This window comes from Anopheles moucheti, chromosome 2, assembly GCF_943734755.1.
Source record: "Anopheles moucheti chromosome 2, idAnoMoucSN_F20_07, whole genome shotgun sequence".
NCBI lineage: Eukaryota > Metazoa > Arthropoda > Insecta > Diptera > Culicidae > Anopheles > Anopheles moucheti.
This window is the reverse complement of record NC_069140.1, coordinates 57889376-57912107: the sequence shown is the minus strand read 5'-3', so window position 1 is coordinate 57912107 and position 22732 is coordinate 57889376. Positions and strand designations below refer to the sequence as shown.

The window sequence follows — 22732 nt, the reverse complement described above, 5'->3', positions numbered from 1 at the left end:
GATCGGACAATGCTCTGTCGTAAGCAGACCAACGAGATTGAGAGACAGAGAGCTACAACAGATAAAACATTGCAGGATTCGCCATCAAGTGATGCTTCGTACGAAAAACTGCTAAAATCTGTCCATGGTAATAAATTATTATATTGTTGTTACGAACGCGAAAAGAATTCATGAATGAGCATGCTAGCACCCAAAGGGTCATAATGTTAAATCATAATGTTATGTTCACAAGGGTTTAACGTTTAAAAGGGCCGTAGCCGTATTTATCAACTAAAACAGGATACACAGATACACGATATAACAACACAGATTAAAACAGCGTCCGTCGTGTGCGAGCGGTCCGATCGAGAGTGTCCTTGCTTGGCCATCCGAATGATCGCCAAACCGAGGCTACTCATTTACCGATAACGGCGGGTTATCGGTGAGTGCCCTGCGCTCGGCTTCAGGTGTGCACAACACAACACATAACAATTGAGAAAACCGCGAAATCCGTCGAAATGTTAAGAACGCGAACAGAACTCATGAATGAGCATGCTAGCACCCAAGGTGAGGGCGTAAATCATAACAGTTGACAGAACCGCGAGCTCATAAGTAAACAACGTCCGGAGACCCGTTCGTAAGACGCATAAACAAATAGAGACCTCCCCGTTTGATATAGTAAACAAATACGATCAACGATTCGGTGAAGGAATAATTATCGCAAATAAGCTGACACCATACGACCGCCAACGGGCAGGTATACCCTCACAATGCAAGATATGCTGAAGTAAGAAGAATGATTCGATCTTTCAACAGAAGATTGCTAACGTAAGGAGAATGATTCTATCGTTCATGTCGTTTTCGCCTTCAAATCTCAAGACACATTGTTAGTATATAAGAGTAGCAGGAGAAACTGCCAATAAACTTGACTTGTATTTCAAACCTAACCACGGTATCCTCAAGTCGCTGGGTTGGCAATCGAATTGAACGGAGGTCGGAACGGAGGTTACACTAGATACTTACTCTGATTATTCAGAACAACAGGCTAGTGTTCGACCCGAACAATTCCGAGCGCCTTCACTTCTACGGCCCTTCCAGTGAAAGCAGAGGTCCACCGTTAGAAACTCACCCTAGGAAACCCAGTTACGAAGCCTAACGTCCGATCCGAGCTGATCTGAAAGGTGAACGAGACTTGCGCGAGAGTTTCAGGGTAGGCCAACCTTCGCGTGGTCTACTTACGGCGGCGGATCCAGCAATCCGAATTTTGTTCCCGCAGTAACAATTGTTGTAGATAAAGGAATTTCCCATCATAAATGGGTCAGTTTGGGGCGTATGGGAGAGAATGAGAAAGGTCGATATTAAAAGGGGAGGGAACTGAAACCACGGTTTGGAAGGACGAGTCAGTAGCTAGCGGATAGAGGACGTGAACAAACTAATAAAGAGTAGATTCCAGGAGTGAATGGCGCCAATTTTGTGAACAATGCAGAGCGTGATATTCCTATACGAAATATTTTGTAAGTTTGTCGAAACGTTTTTTTTAAATTCTGCAAATCGACACATTAGCATCCAATTCCGGCTGGGCTTTTTGAAAGTTGTTCATCTGCCGGTATACTTGTTTTGCAATGCAATTTTTTTAATTACCGCCACGTGCTACATGACTGTGCTTTATGTGATTCAGTCAAAATCAATCCGATCAAACGTATTCAAACGAATTCGATCGATCGTTCGGAAAACAAGTCCAATTTTCGAAGCTTTTTGTACGTTGGCGATTTAACTGACAATGTCAACTGATTCATTAACGATTTATAAAGGTTCATATTACTTTCAGAGTGGTTGTTTCGTTGTTGCTTGTTTGCATATTTGTTCTCCGATACGCCCAATTCCCCAAGTTCTTGCGCTTTAAGTCAATGTTTCGCGAAACGTTCGTTAAAATAACGAAAATTCAAAATAATTTATGGAACAATATTAACTGTGTAACAATCATGTTAAGTGGTAACTATGAAAGTGTGTATGGAGTCCTGCGCTGAAAATGAATCGTTGAAAAAAAAAACTCAACCTGAAAATAATTCGGAACTCAAGAGTTTTAGTTTCATGATCGCGTGGAACAAACTAGAGGAAGGTGTAGTCATTTCGACTTGGGTGACGGGAACATCAGCAGCGTTCGGCACCATCGGTTAAAGGTTGACTCTTAAGTTCAAAAGGGCTACGCGTGGCCGAGCTAAACCCCCGTCGAGCAAAAGTGGGAAAGAAGAAAAAAACACACATGCACACGCCAAAACAAGTGGACACGTTGTTTATTCTTATTATATTACCTCATATTCAAAATAACCTAACCTAATCTATCAGTAATCAGCATACAGTAAAATAGTGTCTACATAACTTTAACAATCCAGACCACTATCATTATTTATGTCGTCCTCGCTTCCAAAGTCATCACTATATTCGCCCAATCCCAGGGAGTATTCGTCAGACGACAAGGGATCAAAATCATCGTAGTCATCAGAATCGTATTCATCGGATGGATTGTATAAATCTTCCACCCTTAGTGCAACATTGCGTCTTGGGCGGCGTGGTGGACCAGCATCTAAAAATATGCGAACATACGCAATGCGAACATGGGTTCGTGAAATACGTTAATTATCGCACTAAAAATTTAAAAAGGTTTAATGGATTGAGAAATACAAACACTGCGCATTTACCTTTCTCGGCTGTACCTACCTCTAGAAACTTCCCACGACCAATTTCTTGGCTGTGTTCCGGGACAATCTTCCGGATTTGCTTGATAGTATCGATAATCACAAGCTTTTTCATTGTTAGAAGTACAAGTTACAAGTGTTACAAGTAAAATTTGGACGTTCGAAAGCGCCAACTTTTACCCTCCTTTTTAAATAAAGCTCAATTTAACTAGAACCACCTGGCACGCGATGTCAAACATTGTCACTGTCAAGGTGACGGCTGCTGTCAGACTGCAATTTCGTACAAAACAATCCAAGCCAGCAGAATCAACAGACACTGCCCCAGAAGGTCGTGTGTTTAATTCAGCAATTTTCTCTATGTTTTCTAGATTTTCTGAGTAAGTACCAGTGCTGTTAGTTGCTAGGTGTAGATCTTTTGGATTAAGTTGAGATGTGTAGCCTATTTTATTATGAATTGAGTGTATTTGTGTTTTTGCCGTGTATTAGCCAACGCCGTGTTTCGCCCAATCCTGTATGCTTATTCATCTAATGTATCTTCCAGTTGGTCCATAAGATAAAATACGATATCACCTACTGTTAATATCCATTATTAACAGCAACACTTTCAAACCAGTATGGCTTCACCGTCTCAAGGTAGCCCAGCTACGACAGGAACGACAAACGCTATCGGCGGTACAGGTACAAAGGCTACTTCAGGCACTGGTTCCACAGCTGGCACAACATCTTCATCTGGGAATAGTGGGACAGATAGCACTACCCAGCTGCTAACTAAACCTCGGCTGCAGGAACTGGTTCGTGAAATAGACCCTACAGAGCAGCTGGACGAGGAGGTGGAAGAGCTGTTGTTACAAATAGCGGACGATTTTGTGGAAAACACGGTAAATGCGGCTTGCCTGTTAGCCAAACATCGGAAGGTCCCGAAGGTAGAAGTACGTGATGTACAGTTGCATCTAGGTGGGTTTAACATTGATGAATGCTAGATGAGACACGGTTTTAATAATTGCTTCTCTTCTTTCGCAGAACGCAACTGGAACATGTGGATTCCTGGCTTTGGTACGGATGAATTAAGACCGTATAAGAGAGCGACCGTGACCGAAGCCCACAAACAACGATTGGCACTAATAAGGAAAGCCATAAAAAAATATTAGCATATGCACATGGTAGCGATAATGGTACTCTAGCAATAATAATCATACAAAATATGAAAACACTAAGTAACAAAAATAAATAATATACCAGCTTGAATACTTAGGATAACTTGAATGCACGAGCGTATATTCTCTTGGCGAAATTACAGTTCTGTTTTTCGTTCGATTTTCATCAATTCTACCTCGAAAATGAGCACAGAGTTGGGTGGAATTTTTTCACCGGCACCGCGCTCTCCATAACCCAGTTCTGGCGGGATGATTAGCTTCCGCTTCTCACCTTCACACATTCCAAGCAGCCCTTGGTCCCATCCCTTTATGACCTGGCCCATTCCAAGCGTAAAGGTTAGCGGATTTCCACGAGGAATGCTGCTATCGAATTCGGTTCCATCTTCCAGCGTTCCCTGAAAGAGACAAGAGAAACAATTCCGAAATGCCAAATTGGCTCTTAGTGGTATGAATTCACACGTGCAGCCTGGACGTCGTTCACTACCGTATAATGCATGTGCACCAGATCGCCCTTCTTCGTTCGTACGGTGCAATTTTCGACGCGTTTCTTGACACCTATCTTCAGCTTTCCGTCCGCGGAGACGCTTTGAGCCAGCGCCAGACCGACCAGACAAAGGGCTAACAGATGCGAATATTGCATTTTACTTTGTTTGTACTGACAACGAACAAAAGATTTCACTTTTTAGCTAAGAATCTTTTGAACCGACCGTATCCTAGTGCGGTACACCGTGAAGAGAGGTTATCTTTATTGTTCTCAGTTTCTTTTTGTTTACTTTTTGGAGCTTGTAGATGACAGTTGTAGAAAACGATTTGTTACAGTGCAGGACAATAAAATAGGTGCCATTTTCGATATTCATACACGCTTCGGTATTTTTCTTTTATCTGAGAGGCATTAGCTACAGTAAAGGAATGCAGCTTAGGCCATAAAAGTAACAAAAGTAGCAAAGGTGGAAATCATGTCATTTAAGGGTCTTTTTCGGATGCATACCAGGGGATTTCTATCATATCCGATTGGTTCGGAAGTTGAGGTATGAAGGTATGATTACATCGCTTTACATATCTCCACCTGCTAGTTAGGTTACTTAGGGCCTGCTCTGGGGAGTTGTCGTATACGACCAACGACAACGACATGTTTTATGGGTGCTCTAGGATTTGTCGTATACGACAAACTGTCAAAGCATGAAGGACGTCAAACCTAGCAGAAGAACGTCATACATACAAACACAACAAAAAGCGCGCGCGTTCGATTCTTCCTACGCGTACAATTTGTGAGTCAATTTGTTTCCATTAAAGTTGTGCAAAAATAATGATGCACCGTCCGGAAAGCGGAGAATTCAGCGTCCTGTTCGAGCACCTGTTGAGGCAGCCGAGAATGTTTCATGGTTATATGAGGATGTCGAAGGAGGATGTTTTATTATATATTATATCCTTTCTAACATTTATAAAACTGTATGTTTCTCAATACCTTATACCATAATAACAGTATTAAAACTCACATATTATTACCAATGTTGTATTTATTCCTAACCTTACAATTATAATAACTTATATTGTTATGGTTAAAAAAACGCTGTTTTAGTGCGTTCGATATATGTTTTTCCTAGAGGTTCTCTTTTTCGGATCTAACAAGCAAGAGCACAACCACCAGATTAGCAGCACCAGAACCAACCCGGCTGAAAACGTCGACCTAAATTCCGGTAGAAAAAGCGGCGGCAGTAGAGAAGGGGACTGGACAGGCTGAAAGAGACATATTCGACCCAACAACCTAAAAAAACCTAAAAAGAAACATTGAAATTGAATTACCATTTGATTTGCTGTAGCACGGATCCGTTGGGCACCACAACTTCTTTCGCTTCTGAACCAAACTGATCAACTTTTCAACATTGATGTGTTGCATTTCTGAAAAAAAAACGATTAAATACATTATGAATACATTACTTTTTATGATGAAGAATCCCATATGACATTTCCCGAAGTTTGCGTTCGGTTTTTGCTGTACGGACACGAAATTTAGCGCGTTTGCGCTTGTGTTGGTGTCGAATTTACCGTATCGAGCAATACGAATCGTTTTTTTACTCAATTTTGTCAATGTGTAGTGGCAATTGCAACCGCGATCGGAAAAGATCGAGAGCGAAAGAAGAACACACTCATGCACACAGTCCGTGAGGCCGTCGGTAAATGTTGTGCTCAGCTGTGGTGAAGCAGCTTGCATGATGGACGCTTGTAAGTCGGCCGTGGAGCAGTGAAATATTAGAGCATCATGTTGCATAAGGTAAGATAAAGTGTAGGATAATGTTTGGAACCTTTTCTAATATCATTTTTTTCTGGTTCTTTGTGTTTCAGACGACGATTCCAGGAGCGACCGACGGCGTCATTGGAAGCGTCATCCGCACAGTCATGTACTCAGCGAGGGAAGGCTGCATTCGTTCAGCCATAAAAGTGATTTTTTTTCTATTGCTTCGCAGTGTTTTCGCAGTTTCTATTTTCTAAGTGCAGTGAAAGTAGTGTGCAAGTGACCTTATAATTATTTTTATATTAAAAATAAAGTAAAGTATTTCGTATAGCAAGTGTTGTGCATCGTACTGTGTTTCCTTTGTCGCCGAAAGAACGAAAGAAATGGAAGGGAAAACTAACACTAACACATGGAAAGAAATATGTCTCGATACCCGAAGAGGACACGAACGCCGGAGGGATACGAACACGCACACATGTTCAAAACCTTCTCAATAACGACGCCTTTCGCGAAGGTATTGAGAAATTATTGAGAAGGTTTTGTATATGTATGGGTGAGATTTTGCCAGGTGGGATACGTACCGTTCGATCGATCCAAAAAAGGTTGCAGAATTATGATTATTCAAAACTGTTGATTTTTTGTTGTTGTTGACGATTTAACGGATTTGTTTTGATTTCTCCCCCCCCAAAACGCTTGTCAGATGTTTTTGACACCCAAGATGCACATATGCTAGCTATGCGAACGACAAGTTTCACGAGGTTTATAGAAAAAACAAAATGATTTGTATGACGACAGATGTTTTACCAAGTTTTACGGGATTTCTCAGAGCACCTCCATAGAACGCCATACGTTTGTATTTGTCGTTGGTCGTATACGACAAATCCCAGAGCAGGCCCTTACAATAGTCCTGTCCAATATCTGTGAGGACGCTTGTACCAGTTGAAAAGATATGGCTAAATGTATGAACCAGCGGCACCTTGCGGAGATACAGTATATGTGGTACCAGTAGAAACTCTAGAGAAACAACGATAGATATAGGATGTGCACAAGTGAGCCCCCACAGTTTAGGGGCACCCCCCAACATCACTCACATTCCATGGTCGAACTATTTCCTGCAACCAATTTATTCATATTTTTTACCAAACTTTACAACTAGCATCACTTTTGTGTTTTTCAATTTCATTCTCCTCCAATTCCTAACTTAGTTTACTGCTTTCATACGCTAGTTTCATTTGTTTTTCATTGCTAAAGAATAAAAATATATACCAATGTTGCAAATAACTTGCATACGATATCTGTTTCCGCCTAACGTTCTACAGCTAGTGCGGTCGTATCTATCAACGTAGATAATTCTTTACTACGATTATAGGCGTAGCGGTGATAGTGGTCACCTGTAAATGGGCGGGATTTCGCAAGCATTAAGTTGTTGCATTAGAACCACGATTAACCTTGTGCGCAGAAATTGATCCAATTCGCTCATCTCACTCAGAAATTAACATAAAGCTATTGTTGCAGCGTTTGTGAAGGTTAGATCAACCAGTAAAAATCGATTTGCCCTAAAACGTTATTTCTACGTTTTTCTTTTAAGTTGCAGCTTCGTTTCAGATAAATAATAAACGGATTTCTATCGTATGAAGGTTTCACAAACCGCATTTTTTAAATAAACTCTCTCGTACAATGATCCATGCGCTAGCATCTACCAACAACCTTCATGTGTTTAAATTTTTTGGTGTGTGATGTACGCAAACGCTGGTGCCTTAAGGTTATAGCTTTCCATTATATTTCACATCGATTAAAAACAAACTCCTTTACACTGCAAACATGACGCAGGTAAAATTACAATCAAGAATGTTAATACACAGCTTACTAAAAAAAATGCTTACTTTAATTCTTCAAATGAAAGACAGCAAAAAACGTATCGGAAGGCACTAATGTTATCAAAACATGGAAAGCAGCCAATGTCAAAATTGGATGGCTGTATTTCAATACCGTTAGGATAACATTCTCCTAAAAATAGTACATTTTGTTTGTATCATCGATTGCCTTCCAATTGCTTTGAAATACTTCTCATAATTTCTTAACATTCTCGAACAAGTTCAGTTGGCGTGTCCTTCATTTATCACTTTCTTAGTGGTTGCTATTTTTCCTGATTAAAAACGGCTTTAGATATAGGTCACACTATTCTTTAACAATGGAATGTAGCGTCACACATATTGTATCCCATGTGCGTATACTTTCCTCATACATAAAATTCTTTTTCACAATGAGAGCCTCTACTCCTTAATATTGTGGTGTATAGCAAAATAAAGCCAAACAATTAGAATCCCACTTATTCACGCACACCAAACGTTCATTACACTAATAAAGAAAATGTGAGCAAAAAATTTGTTTATACAATATTATAACCGCGTCAAGATCACGCCCGTTGTGCACTGTACGCGAATAGCAAACAATGGCTTACAGTTTTCGGTTATTCTTAGGTAAACTCGGTTTAATCTACACCGGCAAATCCTTGGCTGCCCTCGATTGCACTGATTAATTTTTCCTTCAATTGGGCATAGCTTTCATATGGAGGCAAATCTAAACGGTTGAAACTGTAAGAAAAATGAAGTACAAAGAAGCGTGTCGTTAACGGTTATTGAAATATTAACATATTAATTATTGCATAACTACATGCAATAAAAAGGCTCCGATTCTTACCAGGTGTGAGCACGTGGAAAATTGTTGACAGTTCCCCACTTCTCGATAGTAAACAGCTGCGGACCATTCGAACCGTACAGTTCCTTAAACCCGTTCATAGGCACGCGCGAGGTACCAGTTACGAACTGCAGCAAGCGGGCACGCATTTCATTGTTGAATGATAGTACCGCCCGCCAGAACCACTGTACTACTGCATGGTTTGCATAATAATCTCCTTTGTACATGGTATTCTTTTTCCAATCGTTCACATCGATGCTCTGGATGCCGCACATCAGCAGCTCAAGCTCATTCTCGTCGAAAATTTTTAGCAAATGCAAAGGTACCAACGAACCAACGCCTTCCAAGAAGGCCTGCATCTGATCTTTAACGCGAGCCTCGAAACGCCAATCGATAACGAGCCGAATATACTCGTCCTTGTTATCGTTACACACTTCTAGGTCCGCACCATTTGGTTTGAGCTCTCGTTGGTTCGTAGTACCGAAGCTTTCCTCGTCGACGCTGAAGGTCAGCATCAGGGAGCTTGGATCGTTCTCTTTGATGTAAAGCAGTGAATTGTAATACTCAGTATCCACTGCCTCCATGTCCTTCAGATCGATGGACTTTTGAAGCATCATTTTGTAGAATGGTCTAATGAAGAACGCGTCTAATAGCTTCCCATGGTAGATTGCCATTCCTGCAATGCGTCCAATGAACCTAGAAGATATTCAATTAGAAGCATAAACACCAATTGTTTGCACAATTGCTCCACGATGTGTGGCACACGTTGTCTTACTTGAAGTAATTAAGATGCTCTTCATTGCACAGTCCGCTGTTTGGATTTATCTGCAGTGTGTAGTTGTCCATAGCTGAATACTCAAACAGCCCATAGTATGGATTGAACATCTCTTTCGATAGCAGATAGAACCATTCTCGAGCGAGCCCGCCATAGTCCAGCCCAGTTTCACCTTCAAACTCAACCCACAACTTCGTCTTCAGTAGATCGAGTCGTGTAACCGAGTTGATCACACGGTAGGAATCTTCCAAAATTGAAGCCCTGCGCACCTTGATGTCGATCTTGTTTGGCACGTTGCTCGGTTTTTGCAGTTGGCTCTTGAAGTATTCATATTTTTGTTTGTAGTCGCGCGAATACGGTACAGCCTGACCAGCAATCTTTGGATTCGAAAGCCGTGGATCATCCCACTGCGTAGTGCGCGTGTTGTGATCGATGAAGAACGTTCGACCATCGCTATGTACACGCTCCTCCCAACCTTCGGGTAGTGAGCCCAAATTGTCGTCCGACGAACGCGCATCACCGCGGCTTCCGCTTGCTCCGCCGGTCGAGCCAACATTGCTTGCATTGCCGGAGCTATCATTGGCAGCGCTCGGTATAGGACTTGCAAGCCCAGTTCGAGGATCAACCCACGAGGTGGTTTTGTTAATGTGATCGATAAAAAATAAGCGCCCATTCGATGCAACTTGTACCGCCCAGCCTGGCGGTAGACCGGTAGCATTTGGTGCATTTGTTGCTGTGGCCGGTGTTGGTGACGTAGGATGGCTCGGAGATGATGGTTGTACTCCGGTGGAAGTATTCGATGAGTCCGATCGCGATTGCTCACCGACACTGGAAGACGATGCAGTCTCACTGACCTGGAGCGAAATTGAATATGGAAAACGTTACAAACTTTTGCCGGGGCAACAAAGGTGTCAATCATGCAAATGGTAATTTAGTAACATATTTTAATGTCCTGATATCTTTTAACATATAACGTACGTGTGAATATTTTTTATGATGATGGTTTACACATAGTTCTTGTAACAAAAAAAAACGACTAGTGCAAAAAATCCAAAATAAATTATAGACCTTCACCTAGAGTCTGTACGCCATCAGCACAGTTATGAAGAAGGGAGAAAAATGAAAAGCAAGAAAGAGGACAGAAATAAGGAAAATAATTTTGATGAAAGACTGTTGGGCACAAAATGTTTAGTGAAGTATTAGCTGTTAGTAACCAGTAACCATGCCGATCATATCAGTTAGAGTCCTCTTTTGTACTGCCATGTGTTTTTACTGCAATACATTTAATCAATGTGAAACACAGGTCATAAAAGGATGAAGTAGCGTTAAGTTTTAGGTAGCGTCACAAACCGCTACGACAAATAGGTAGGGTTAGGGATACGATAGAACGAGAAAGATTACATTTTGCAGCTCTTGTTACAATACAACAAGTTTCAAATTTGCGAGTGCCTTCTCCATGCGCAAATTAAGGGAAAAGGAACATTTTTCAACAAACCTCCCGAGCATTGGACGTGTGTTCAGCTTCAGCATCCCCATTTACCGTGCTGGCAGAGAAACCGGAAGATACGGTATTATTCTCAACATCAGGCGGTATCGCCGTAGTGGAGGATGACTCTCCATTCTCTTCGCTCGCTGGGAGTGCATTTTCGTTGCTGCCTGGTGACGATCGACGTCGTTGACTGGGCACCGGCGTACCGACTGGACTAGCACAGGCTGAGGATGTTGACGAAGACGGCGGCGGTGGAGGTGCTGGACGTATGGGGCGTATCGTTACACTGTTTGCACTGCTAGCAATGGAAGTGTTTGACGGGGAAGGCGAAATGCCTATAATTTCTGCATCACTAATACGTGATGCATTGCCCGATCGCTCGGTTGTGGTTACGGAAGCACCATCACCTGCCTGCAGGGACATTGGTGAAGAGATGCCGATAGATGACGCGTTGGCCGTTCCGCCGCTTTCACCATTTTCCGAAGTAATACTGACAGTGTCGGCCTTAAATGGGAGAGCGATAAATAATGGGAAGTGCAAGCGGGATAACAGTGAGATGAGAAATGCCCTTGGAGCGAACTATGATCAGAAGTTGGTAAGAGAAATACTTCTCTATGTGATGATATTCTCGAAAAATATATACAAAATCGTTTTGCTTCCACAACGACAAAAAGTAGGATCTTGTACTGAAAGTGCTGTATCAAACATTTCTAACAGGACAATATGTATCGTTTTATCTAATGTAATATGATACACATAAAATATATCTTACATTTACTCTAAATTCAACAATAAACAAATCAGCTGGTTCCATTGCGGCATCCAGTTGCTTGTGGTTTAAATATTTTTTTTTTCAACTTGTTATTAATTTAAAAAAGTATCTTTAGACGTTCGTTTAAAAGAACAAACTAGGTATCACCATTTCATCCGGTTGCAAACGTTGTTTGATGATTTTGTGTGTTGGTCATATGCTTTGTGTTAAAAATACTTAATGCACGACAAAAATGTTGGTTTTTGGAAAGCTATATAAAATCGTTGGGTGCAACAAAATGCAAAACAAATATCGCGGAAATAAATGAAAACTTAAAACGAATGAATTACTCTACTCTTCCAGGATGTCTTACCATGCTCGTATTATTACTACCGCTGCTTCCATTGTCCGGGTCGTTGCTGATGTGAAAACGCCGCTGAAATGCGGCCACCATTTCGTTCAGTCCCGGTTGCGCCGTCACGATACTCGGCCTCTCCCATTGAGTAGTTCTTGCGTAATGATTGACGTAATACATTCTACCTACGGGATCCAGTCGTACTTCCCAACCCGCTGGCAATGGATCTGATTGTGGCTGCGGATTCAAATCAGGATACGGCCGGAGGCTGGGATGATTTGGCGGTAGTTGCTGCTGCGGATATAATCCTGCATTTCGATGCACTGCAACCGGTGTGTTCGTGGCGGATGTACGATTGCTAACACTCATTGCCGATCGCGTTCTACCGATAGCCGGATCATCATTTCGCATGATTGCATGGTACAGCTCCAGAGTACCGCGTACCTTTGTGGCCAGGCGTAAGCTGAACTGGCGCTTGGCCCGCAGCGTATATCGCTGCGGCGTGATCGTACGGCCATCGGTTTCGTGAGGTAAATTGATCAGCGTTAGCTCAACTAGTCCCATAAATCCGTCACGCGTAAGCCGATTTTCATCGTACACCTGAAATACCAGCTTGTGTTCGTTTGGTTTAACGCGAAACACAAATTCCTCATTCCAGACCGGGTTCAGCGTCTTCAAAATAAAGTGGATAAAATGATTAATCATCGTTTTGGAGAACTGATACGAAGTCACCTACCCTGCGTTTTGTTTTCGTCACCATGTGGTCCACGTTGACGTCTCCGGTGATGGTGTTTTGTTCGATTTTCACGTACGGATCACTATAACCGAAGATGTCCTTTTTCGCCAACCCGCTTGCTCCCAGTACCTTGATGCGCACGTAGCATGCATCTTCCTCATTCTACGGGAGTGTTATTTTTATCATCACCATGAACCATATGATCCACGAACACAACCACAACGATGATGCAACAGTAAAGAGAACAACGAAAAGAAATAAATTATCAAGCGTTGCTGGAACAGAAAAATTATCATACGGGAATAGTGGATAATTTGCCAAAACTAATCAATAAACAGCGTTCAATGTTCACCGATTTGATAATACTACCATTTGACATGTTTCCCCGGGATGGTGAGGTATGTTATCAATCCCTCTTCTGTTAAATACATCGCCGAAACCACAACGGCAGTTTTTGCTAGGAGTCTTCGTAGCCCGTTGGGATTTATAGACTCACAATCAGACTAATTTTACAATCAATGCCTACCAAGTTGATTAACATCCCGGTTCTCGTCATTAGGGGAGCGACTGTTGCTGCTTGCAATCACCAGGAGAAAAGGGGGAATCACCGTTGGGATGAAAAAGAATAATATTGACACCACAACTCGTTGTTTAATCGGTTCAATTCTCGTTAGTATATCTTTCACTATTGCCACTTATTTTGGGGCAAGAATTTTCAACCCATCACTTTAACTAGTTTTGCACACACTGCACACAGCGGAATAGCTTGCCAAACTTTGGTAAATGCGTTTTTCGTCCGGTTAAAACAACTGCCAGTTTGACAGCGACACACCGAAACATCTGCTCGCAACCATGTACACGCACCGATCAGCGACTCATGGTGAAAAAATGATTCTCTCCCCCTCCTTGGTGAGCGTTGGAGCCTGACCGAGGCCGCCCGAGTGACCGAGCACCGTGTAGCTATTTCTGGTTCTACTACACAACTCTCCCGTATCTCGCCAACCGGCTACTGATGGTGGTGGTTGTGCGTTACAGACGGAGGATATCTTAGCAGGCGCTTGTTGTTACTACTGCTGTCGACGGTACTGCTGTGTGATGTGGGTCGGGGTGTATAGATTGGTGTTGGTGAATGCGAATATTTCGCTCCGCTCTACCCTACTCCCACAATTTCACCACGCACGCACGTCTGTCTCGATTGGCCCCAACAACTCTTCAACATTCGCATTCATGCTACTACTACTGCCCAATGGCACGGAAATTCAAGATTCGGAAGGTCACACATACTAGATCTCATGCCTCCGAAAAGCAACAACCACCGGCGCTTATCAACGATAATGAATGGCAGATAAGTGCAAAGTGGTGGTGGAATACGCGTAACTCCACTCTCCACCCATGCTCTGCAGGTTCGCTAAACTAATAGTAATAAGTATATCCTGCGTCACCGACGGTTTGCGCTGGAAGGAGTCGCCACTTACTGAAGGGAAATAACTACGAGTTTGCTACATAAACATACAAGTCTGTTATTGTTGGAGACTATTAATCCTTCTCTTTCATTGTTGACTCACGACCACTCTGGTACAGACCACGCACAATCGTAACGTTTTATCTAGAGGTTTGAAAGTTAAACCGAATGGAATTAAGGGATAAATACCGTCTTGATATCGGCAGGTATGGAAACGATAAACGCAGCGATGGATGACGATAACGTCAAAAATGGATAACATGTAACGTTGAAAACGTGAAAAAAGCGGAATAAAGTGATAGTGAGATACAAGTCTACCTTGTTTGCGTTATGTGTTTTACTCGATGATAGATTGTACATTAAAAGATTAACTCTCAAAGCATGAGTTGGTAAGTATAAATCAAAAACCCACCCAAATCTAAGATTATCCTCCCAGAAAGATAAGGTATGCGTTTAGATATATCACATGTTACTCATAGATGGTGGTACAGGTGACCAAACCCTAGCGTAAATAAGCCAGTGTCCCGGCTTGTTCAGGTTTTGGGGAAAACGGAAGATGGGAGTTCAAACTTTTGTTAGAAATATTTGTGACAACAGTATATGTGTGGCTTTCCGATGGCAATGACCGGCAAACATAACTTGCACCTACGCACGCAACAGGAACAATTGATCGCGAGGAAATGTGATACAGACGTTCGTTTATCGGCGAAGAGCGATTAGTTCCCTTTCGGTGGTTTGCATAGCCGGATATTCAATCCCGTTTACTGGTGACGGAGCAAGCGCTAAGTGCCAACACAGCAGCATACGTTCGGTTGGAAGAATCCTCTAGAAAAATCTAATGCTGTTCCTAAAATAAACTACTATTATTTTCGCAAAAATATGCCCGAGTTTTTAACATTTGAATAGTGCAGTGATTTGCAAACATTCATACAAATGTCGTCACGAATTAGTTTCTGAGCCACCGACGTTTGGGTTCGGTCATAGCGCGTCATATTCAATACGTTTCACGTGATCTTATTTGGGTAGTGTGTTTCGCTTCACGTGCAATAGATTGTTCAAGTTGCATGAGATATAATTAATTTTTGCTAATATGTTATCTATTCCACTTTCTTCTTTATCTTATCAGTTGGTTACCAGTTGTAGCAGAGGTTCTGTGTTTCACGAGTCAACTGAAATTTTAAGTGATCATCAATGAATGGCATGGAGCAATTAAGCGAAGCGTTGAATGGTAGATTTTAATGCACTTGCACCTGGTGACCCTAATGTTAGATTCCAAGCTAGATTTTAGGCTACAATATGAGAACATGTTAGCACGAGCTGAAATTGAACCCTTGGAACCCCCCCCCCCCCCCCCCCCCCCCCCCTTCCCCGGTGTGTGTCAAAACCGTTGTTTTGTAGGCTAGTTAGAACGGTACTGGAATACTTAATCTCATTTCATTGCAGTTTGGAAAGGCTCTTGCATTTCAGTATGTGAATCTGTGAAAATCTAAAGTCTCTCCCGTAAGCTCCAACAACCAACCAGGCATGAAAAGGTACTGGTACACTGGCGGCACACTTGATTACCTCACTCTTGTCACGCTTAGATGCTTCATCCTTCAAACGAGCATTTTTTCGTAGTAGCGAACTTCCATTTCTCGGTCTATCTTATCAGTGCATTGAATAGCTATCACTCCTCCAAGAGCTTAAGATTGTTTCCGAAAGCGTTTGTTTAGCGTACTGCTGTACAACAAACGGAAGATTGCTGCATATGCATGTAAGTCATACACACACCATAGTTGGCCATTGCCGAGACCGGCGTAAAGGAAAATGGTTCCTTTGTGATTTTCGCAGGGTTGACGATTTTTGATCCGGAAGAACACATGATATCGTTTAATATGATCTTTTGTTAGCGTGCTGTCCTCGGTAAAATACAATCAACTTGCCCATGCACTATCTACTTACAGCGGTGAAAAGGGATCCACGGGGAGTGTGTGATGACAGAGCAGGACTCGAACCGTAGGTCGAGTTGCCCATGGACTGGGCTCTCCTACGGGGTGGCCTCTGTGGTGTCATGAAGGAACCGATGGTCAGCGCCGGTGAGCCAGACAGTGAAGAACCGTGCGGCGATTGAAACGTTGACTGGATGCTGCTGACTTGTGATCGCATACCCGATCGCGCTGAGCTTTATGCAAACTGCACCACGGACGCAACAGCGTTAGGCAGTTGCACTAGAAACACAATCGAACCGTTGCACCGAATGATACGATCGGGAAGATTAGTCATCGAAACACAGGAGTACGGGGAAATGCGTTCTATTACGTCGGATGGAAACAAGAAAATAACCATTCCACTTTCCTTCATAGAGCTCTACACGGCTGCTGCATCCCACCTACGGCTGAGATGAATGGTGCACTCGCGTTCCTGCAACTTGCACACCTATCGCAATATTTGGGCTTTTTGCTTCGTCGTATGCTGTTCACTTTTGCCGAGGCGTACCTGCAAACTAAGTTTTTTTCCCGAGGGCTTAATCTCGTGAACAGGAATGTGCGTTCTCTGCCCGTAGTTTGCCGTATGAATCACATGCAGAGAAACTCCACAGTTGCACTTAATCGCATGCCACACGGGAAGCAACTACATCGCCTAATTTGATGAAATTTTACACACATTTATCGACACCGGAAATGGAAACGCAACAGAATTCTCGCCGTAGCAGGCGGTATCGAGTTAATTTCTTTATGTTCTTTCACTTCAGTCCCGTCCCGCACGATATTCTTTTGGTCGTATATTTTTTTTGCAGTTCACCACTGACAGCTGATGCGAAACAAAAGTTCCAAGGTTCCTATATATCGATTTTTATTTCAAGTGTTGTTCAAATACAATCGAATTTGCGGTCGTTTTCATAATATTGATTTGTGTTTTTTATTAATGTTGTTTTTTCTTCGATTTTACAATTACGAATTGCATTGTATGGAGATCAAACGATAGGACACCTTCGCATTGGCCATATCGACCTTGACGGTAGCAATTTTCGGGAAAAGAAATGTCATGTAGTGTTTACAATCGGAAAACAAATGTCATTTCTGTAACCGTCGGATGTGGTGTTCAAGCTAATCGGATGTGGAGCGCAGTTTGAGTTAACTTTCGCATTAAAATACCCCGATCACAATGGATGGAATTGTATCCAAAATGCAAAAGCTGCTGTACGACTACTTCGAAAACCTAGGTCATTCGGTAGCCCTCAAAATGTTCGACAAAAATTTATTGCAAATGGGCGACCTGCTCGTGAAGAGCAAAACAGACAGCAAACTGGAAGTGGACGCACAGGCCCTAATAGTGGCCAGCAAATGTTGGCCTCTTCCGATTGTGTCCATCTCGATCGTGGAGAACAGTGCACACATTTGGTTTGATCGCGCCATCGCCTTTCGAGCGACCCTCACGCTCAGGGAGTGGGAATTAGATGCCAATACAACGAATGGCAGAAAAATTTACATCGAAGAGCCAACCATCAACGAATATGACACCATTTCGATGGGAGAATTCCGGGCCAACGTCTTGAGAAAGACCATCAAAAATTGTTTCTTGCACGGTGGCTACACAATCGTTGAGAAGACCGACTTGAATGAAAACGAGATGCCTTCCGACGTAGCGCGTGTAAAGGTCGTTCATCAAATGAACAAACTAACACCAAACCCGTACGTGACGGTCCTGTGTGGAGCAGTACTGACGGGGGGTGAGATACAGAATGCGGCACAGTATATTAAGCTGCGCGAAGATGAAATGCACCTGACGGCACTACATCGCTACGGTTTGCGTATGCGCGATTCTGGCAAACTACAGGAGCTTGTTTCGAGTTTGGGACGTTCAGCGGCCATAGTCGATATGCTTCAAACGAAGCATGCCAACGTGATTGATATGCGCACTATGCAGGAGATAACGCGCAACCATTGTACCTCGAAGGGGGCTTCCTTCATCATGTATAATTATGCACGGCTGGCCACGATTTTGAAGAAGCATGCCCAACTGGTGGAGCAGGACGCGCAACTGGAAATACCTCCCGTGCATAAGATTGACTTTTCGTTGCTCGTCGAACCGGAAGAATGGCAATTGCTGTACGCGTACCTGATCCGCTTCCCGGACATACTCCGGCTAACGATTGGCTATGGCAAGTCGCCACAAATTGCTCCGTATCACATGTTAAGCTTTACCCTATGCTTGATCAAGTGCCTCAGCAAGTACTATCGTAGGGTGAGAATTTTGACCGAAAACAGACCCAGGCTGCAACCGGTAATGTTAGCCCGTTTGTGTCTAATAAGAGCGGTGTTCGACATGTTGAAGGTGATACTGAATATATTTGATTTGGAGCCGGTTGAAGAAATGTAGAAGTTGGGAGAGCTCGTTCCATTCTCCTCGCTCCTGAAGGAGGATCATTTGTTAAAGCTATTTTATGTTATATCTTTGCTGTCATAAACACAGGACAGAATCTCTATGGAATCAACATTGTGGAAATGAACATACCTACCACTCTTGCTAATAATGACTACGCATGTTATTTTACAATAAAATTGAGTAAACATGCAAACAGAGTATAAATCGGACAAATTTTATGTTACGTTTGATTCAATAAAAAATAAAAAACAAAAACTTTGTGTCATCAAGATTGTTTTGTGTAACAATTTTGGTTTCTTCGCATGGGAGTTCGTGTTGTTTGTGTGTTGAGTGAATTTGGTTTTATTGGAGTTGTTGATGCGATTGGCTGTCTATTTCGCGTTTCCAGTGCGTTTGTATGTTCTACTAGTAATCACAAGTACTAAAATATTTGCCTGTTTTTCTCACCAGTAGATGTCTGGTCACCAAAAGCTATTTACTTGTGGGATGATTCTATTAATTCGTAGGTGTGTTGCCCTGGTATGTTCACACGGGGCGAATCAGATACATTGAGTGAAAATAAAAAAGTAGTCCTGGCTTTTCCTGACGTTGTCTATTAATCTCTTTCTTGGTGAATTATTCGTCCTTTCTTCGGTGGATCGGTATGACGAACTTATCGAACGGGCTTTTATATTTGATGCCAGCACGGTGGAAGATTTGATTTGGTATTCCAAGGTTGCACAGGTACAACCGCCCACAAGCATCATTCTGGTCGATTCCGTCCAGCGGTAAAATAGGAAGTATGGAACATTTGATTGCCACACCCTCGAGTCCGACACCCGGAGGATCGATCGCTAGTACTGGCGCCCGACTGTAGCCGATCCATTTGCGCATCTGATCTGTAAGCTTTGAATTCTGCACCGAAGCAATCACGAGATCGCATGGAGGTAAAGCTAAAGGGATGGGTTAAAGAGAATATGTATTAACATGTTTTTCGTCAAAAATTTCCTCTCCGATCTCAGGCAGTTTTTCCAAAAATGTCACTTACTGTTAACATCAACCGATATTTTGTTGCCCGTTGCCATGTACAATGGTACCTCCGAGCTGTTCTGCGTTGCTTCCGTTAATGATGACAAATAGACGACGGTCTCGAGACCGTGGCTGGCAAGCTGTCTGGCCGTCGATATACCGACCTCGTCCAATGCACCCTCACACACGACCACGATTTTGGGCCACTGGTGCTGATTGTTGGGCGTCAAACGTCTCGAACCACCTAGGAGCTGAAGCGCCAATTCGGTAGCGCCACGGGCTAAGAAATCGTGTTGCCGTTCACGCGACAACCCCATGCTGACAGCATACTCCTCTACCGTATGGCGCAATGTAGCCGGTACGGACGGTATCACCAGACCTTCATCCGTAACATAATCCTGACTATCGCGGGTTGCATCCGATCCCGCGCTCTTGATTTCAATCTGCCTGTATTGAGCTGGTATCGACACGAGTACATTCTCATCATGGCGATACTTTGTTTTAGCTGCTGAATTTGCAGCATTTCGTTGCTTACGATCACTCTCGGAAGCTTTCGTTTGGTTAGCATCGATTTCGTTCCAGATCGCTTGCTTGTCGAACAAGGCTAGATTCTTCTCGAAATCAAACTCCACATCCATCATCAGCGGATCGTCGTCTGGCGATCCGAAAGTGCTGTCCTTGGCTAGATTCTTACGACTGCGCGACATCTTGCCATTGCCGTTTCCGGGCTTTTTGGCGCTGCCATCAGAGTACGGCAGCGATTGGCTTGTAGGAACTGGACGCCCATTACCAAACGACCCAACAAATCCCGTGGACAAAACCGACGCCGCTGTCAGGTGGGCTGATTTCGCTGTAGGACCGTTGATGTCGATGGGGTTGCTGATAATCTTGTTGGAACCGACGTTGGAACCCTGCGTGTTGCTGTTCAGGTTGCCATTGGCATACTTGTTTTGGGCGGGAGATTTACTGGCCAGCTTGAATGCACTGCCGGTGACATTTTGAAACTGTTGCTGCGACTGGTGCTGCTTGCCGTTGTTCATCAGCTTCAGTCCATCATACTGATCGTCAACCGAGGTTACCATTCCCGAATTGGCTACCACAGTAGCCACCGGTTTCGATGGAATGCTCGGCACGTTGCTGCACGATATAAGATCTAGCTTGGCAATATCCGCCGCACACAGGGTCACCTCCACGTTGTTCTTCTTTAGGGGTATACCATTCCGGACCGCTTTCGTAATGACCACCACAGATGGCGTGACCCGTTTGATTATGCCTTGAAAGACGCCGATATCATTGCGACAGTGTATCGACACCGACTTGCCAACCCATTTATCAGCCATTTTATGCACTTAAACTATGGTTGAGAGCTGTAACCGTCGACACTCTTCGTGGCTAGTTAAAAAATGTACACAAATATGCAATGTTCATACACGAATATCGCGAGGGTCACTGGTAGGTCGATGCGCAACAAACGCGTAAAATACGTAGAGTTAGTTTCATACAACGTACAAAACCACAAACAGTCTAACGGAAACGCTTATTTTTTCCGAAGTGCGTCTAGAGTGAAGAAATACTGACTTGGAAAATGGCAAAAGAAAAGCTTGTTGATGGCACACATCGAAACAATATGCGCGTGTGTGTATGTTTTTGTCCGTAACCGAGTGGTTCGATACGCAACCACTTTTTCCCCTTAATGGAACGGAAGGAAACACTGCGATGCAGCAAGGTACTTTGCACTATATTACTATGGGTTGTTAATAAGGTTTTCAATAAAGATTTAAACTATCTCTGTGGTCAGCTAAGTTCACTTTTCCAAATAATTTCCTTAGTCACATCGCCACCATTCTGGCGTTTTGTGTGTGGTTTTCCTCTGTTTTTTTTTGTTTGTGCAAATCGGGGCACGCTTACATTGGGCGAAAAGCGTGGCTCACGTGGCCAAATATTGTTTTTCCAAGACGTTAATTTTTATTACATCATTACTAGAGGAATACAAGTGAAAGACAAAATAGAAATCGTTACGGGTTAAATTACATTAGAGGAAATCGGGAATTAAATACGTAATGAGCTTTGTTTACTGATACAAATATTAAATAACAACTTTACCACTATGGGATCCGGTATTTGGCAAACGCACAAGTGACATTTCGAAAATATTCGAACTGTTGTAATTGCTGTGTGAAAATGTTATTTGGGATGGAATGTCAAACTTGTTCGGCAAAAACTAAATAGTTGCAAATTGGCCGTTTGAAAATGATATTTCTAAAAGACAGCTTTCCCATACAGGATGCAGGACGAACGATTGAAAACGAATGTATTAAATACACCAGTTCAGTGGTTCTATCTATTCATAAGTATGGAACAAATTTGCAATCTGCTTTTCATCAAGAGTATTTTCAGTTGCGAACCAGATGCAACCTGAATATTCGGATAGAGAATTGGGAAAATAGATTATTTCATTATTTCTTTCATTGATGTTTTATCATTCAGAAGAACATGTTGTGCGATAAGTTTTTTTTATTTCTAACTTATGCTTTCCTAAACGACATTTTACACATCTGTACACGAGCCATCCCTTCCTTGTCGATGTTGTTTGTTCTCTCTCAAACTGTTGCTATGCTACGATGAAAATGCGGAGTGTACTTTTCTCTCAATCGCTTTAGTTATTTAATTAGACAATATCCGAGCTCTAGACCTGGCCTGGTAAACCATGTTATGTGCGTGTGGATCATGTAAATTAAAGTGTAAACAGGGTCGCGGACACAAATTGAAAAGATAAAGAAGCTTCCATTTTTCTTACTTCGAATACCATGTGATGTTGGCTATCTCGAATTGTCGTAATCTAAATGGTTTTCTGTTTCTCTATTACCATACACACTGCCGTTACTACTTATTTTATTGAAATTCTCACCGGTGCTGCGGGTAACGAAGGGCGAAAGCAACAGTTTTCCCATTGCCTCAAGCTGCCCAACCTACCCCTTGTTATCGGTAGCGACATGCGAGTGGGAATGTTATGCGATCCGCGAGAGTAAAAA

At 42.8% G+C, this 22732-nt stretch overlaps 5 protein-coding genes across 7 annotated transcripts; 2 read left to right on the top strand and 3 right to left on the bottom strand.

The window, feature by feature from the left end:
* Positions 1 to 2973: 2973 nt before the first annotated feature.
* LOC128299620 (transcription initiation factor TFIID subunit 12) lies at positions 2974 to 3923 on the top strand. Its single transcript, XM_053035629.1, has 3 exons — positions 2974 to 3052; positions 3217 to 3629; positions 3696 to 3923. The coding sequence occupies exons 2-3, from the start codon at positions 3290 to 3292 to the stop codon at positions 3821 to 3823; spliced, it is 468 nt and encodes a 155-aa protein (XP_052891589.1). The 5' UTR covers positions 2974 to 3052; positions 3217 to 3289; the 3' UTR covers positions 3824 to 3923.
* Positions 3908 to 4602, bottom strand: LOC128299621 (peptidyl-prolyl cis-trans isomerase FKBP2). The gene is made up of 2 exons (XM_053035630.1): positions 4314 to 4602; positions 3908 to 4224 (listed from the first exon to the last, which is right to left on the bottom strand). Exons 1-2 carry the CDS (start codon positions 4467 to 4469, stop codon positions 3967 to 3969), a joined length of 414 nt encoding a protein of 137 aa, XP_052891590.1. The 5' UTR covers positions 4470 to 4602; the 3' UTR covers positions 3908 to 3966.
* A 2574-nt stretch (positions 4603 to 7176) lies between these two features.
* LOC128299619 (E3 ubiquitin-protein ligase Nedd-4) lies at positions 7177 to 17075 on the bottom strand. Of its 3 annotated transcripts, none has more exons than XM_053035626.1 (7): positions 16269 to 17075; positions 12866 to 13027; positions 12148 to 12801; positions 11030 to 11527; positions 9535 to 10388; positions 8763 to 9455; positions 7177 to 8656 (listed from the first exon to the last, which is right to left on the bottom strand). In XM_053035626.1, the coding sequence occupies exons 1-7, from the start codon at positions 16470 to 16472 to the stop codon at positions 8554 to 8556; spliced, it is 3168 nt and encodes a 1055-aa protein (XP_052891586.1). In that variant the 5' UTR covers positions 16473 to 17075; the 3' UTR covers positions 7177 to 8553. The 3 variants fall into 3 exon arrangements, with proteins under 3 accessions (XP_052891586.1, XP_052891587.1, XP_052891588.1); XM_053035627.1 differs by lacking the exon at positions 16269 to 17075 and adding an exon at positions 13392 to 13784; XM_053035628.1 differs by lacking the exon at positions 11030 to 11527.
* Positions 17076 to 17428: 353 nt separating this feature from the next.
* LOC128306433 (DALR anticodon-binding domain-containing protein 3) lies at positions 17429 to 18927 on the top strand. The gene has a single exon (XM_053043958.1). It carries the CDS (start codon positions 17472 to 17474, stop codon positions 18684 to 18686), a length of 1215 nt encoding a protein of 404 aa, XP_052899918.1. The 5' UTR covers positions 17429 to 17471; the 3' UTR covers positions 18687 to 18927.
* Positions 18928 to 19009: 82 nt separating this feature from the next.
* LOC128306423 (enhancer of mRNA-decapping protein 3) lies at positions 19010 to 21565 on the bottom strand. The gene is made up of 2 exons (XM_053043946.1): positions 19720 to 21565; positions 19010 to 19624 (listed from the first exon to the last, which is right to left on the bottom strand). The coding sequence occupies exons 1-2, from the start codon at positions 21038 to 21040 to the stop codon at positions 19308 to 19310; spliced, it is 1638 nt and encodes a 545-aa protein (XP_052899906.1). The 5' UTR covers positions 21041 to 21565; the 3' UTR covers positions 19010 to 19307.
* Positions 21566 to 22732: the final 1167 nt, after the last annotated feature.

Coding starts and splice junctions, on each gene's coding strand:
- LOC128299620 (XM_053035629.1), top strand. CDS start 3,290: ATGGCTTCACCGTCTCAAGGTAGCCCAGCTACGACAGGAACGACAAAC. Junction 3,630..3,695: donor TGATGTACAGTTGCATCTAG/GTGGGTTTAACA, acceptor CTTCTTTCGCAG/AACGCAACTGGAACATGTGG.
- LOC128299621 (XM_053035630.1), bottom strand. CDS start 4,469: ATGCAATATTCGCATCTGTTAGCCCTTTGTCTGGTCGGTCTGGCGCTG. Junction 4,225..4,313: donor TGGTGCACATGCATTATACG/GTAGTGAACGAC, acceptor TGTCTCTTTCAG/GGAACGCTGGAAGATGGAAC.
- LOC128299619 (XM_053035626.1), bottom strand. CDS start 16,472: ATGCGATCACAAGTCAGCAGCATCCAGTCAACGTTTCAATCGCCGCAC. Junction 13,028..16,268: donor GTGGATCCCTTTTCACCGCT/GTAAGTAGATAG, acceptor ACACTCCCGTAG/AATGAGGAAGATGCATGCTA. Junction 8,657..8,762: donor TTTCCACGTGCTCACACCTG/GTAAGAATCGGA, acceptor TTTTTCTTACAG/TTTCAACCGTTTAGATTTGC.
- LOC128306433 (XM_053043958.1), top strand. CDS start 17,472: ATGGATGGAATTGTATCCAAAATGCAAAAGCTGCTGTACGACTACTTC.
- LOC128306423 (XM_053043946.1), bottom strand. CDS start 21,040: ATGGCTGATAAATGGGTTGGCAAGTCGGTGTCGATACACTGTCGCAAT. Junction 19,625..19,719: donor AATATCGGTTGATGTTAACA/GTAAGTGACATT, acceptor CCATCCCTTTAG/CTTTACCTCCATGCGATCTC.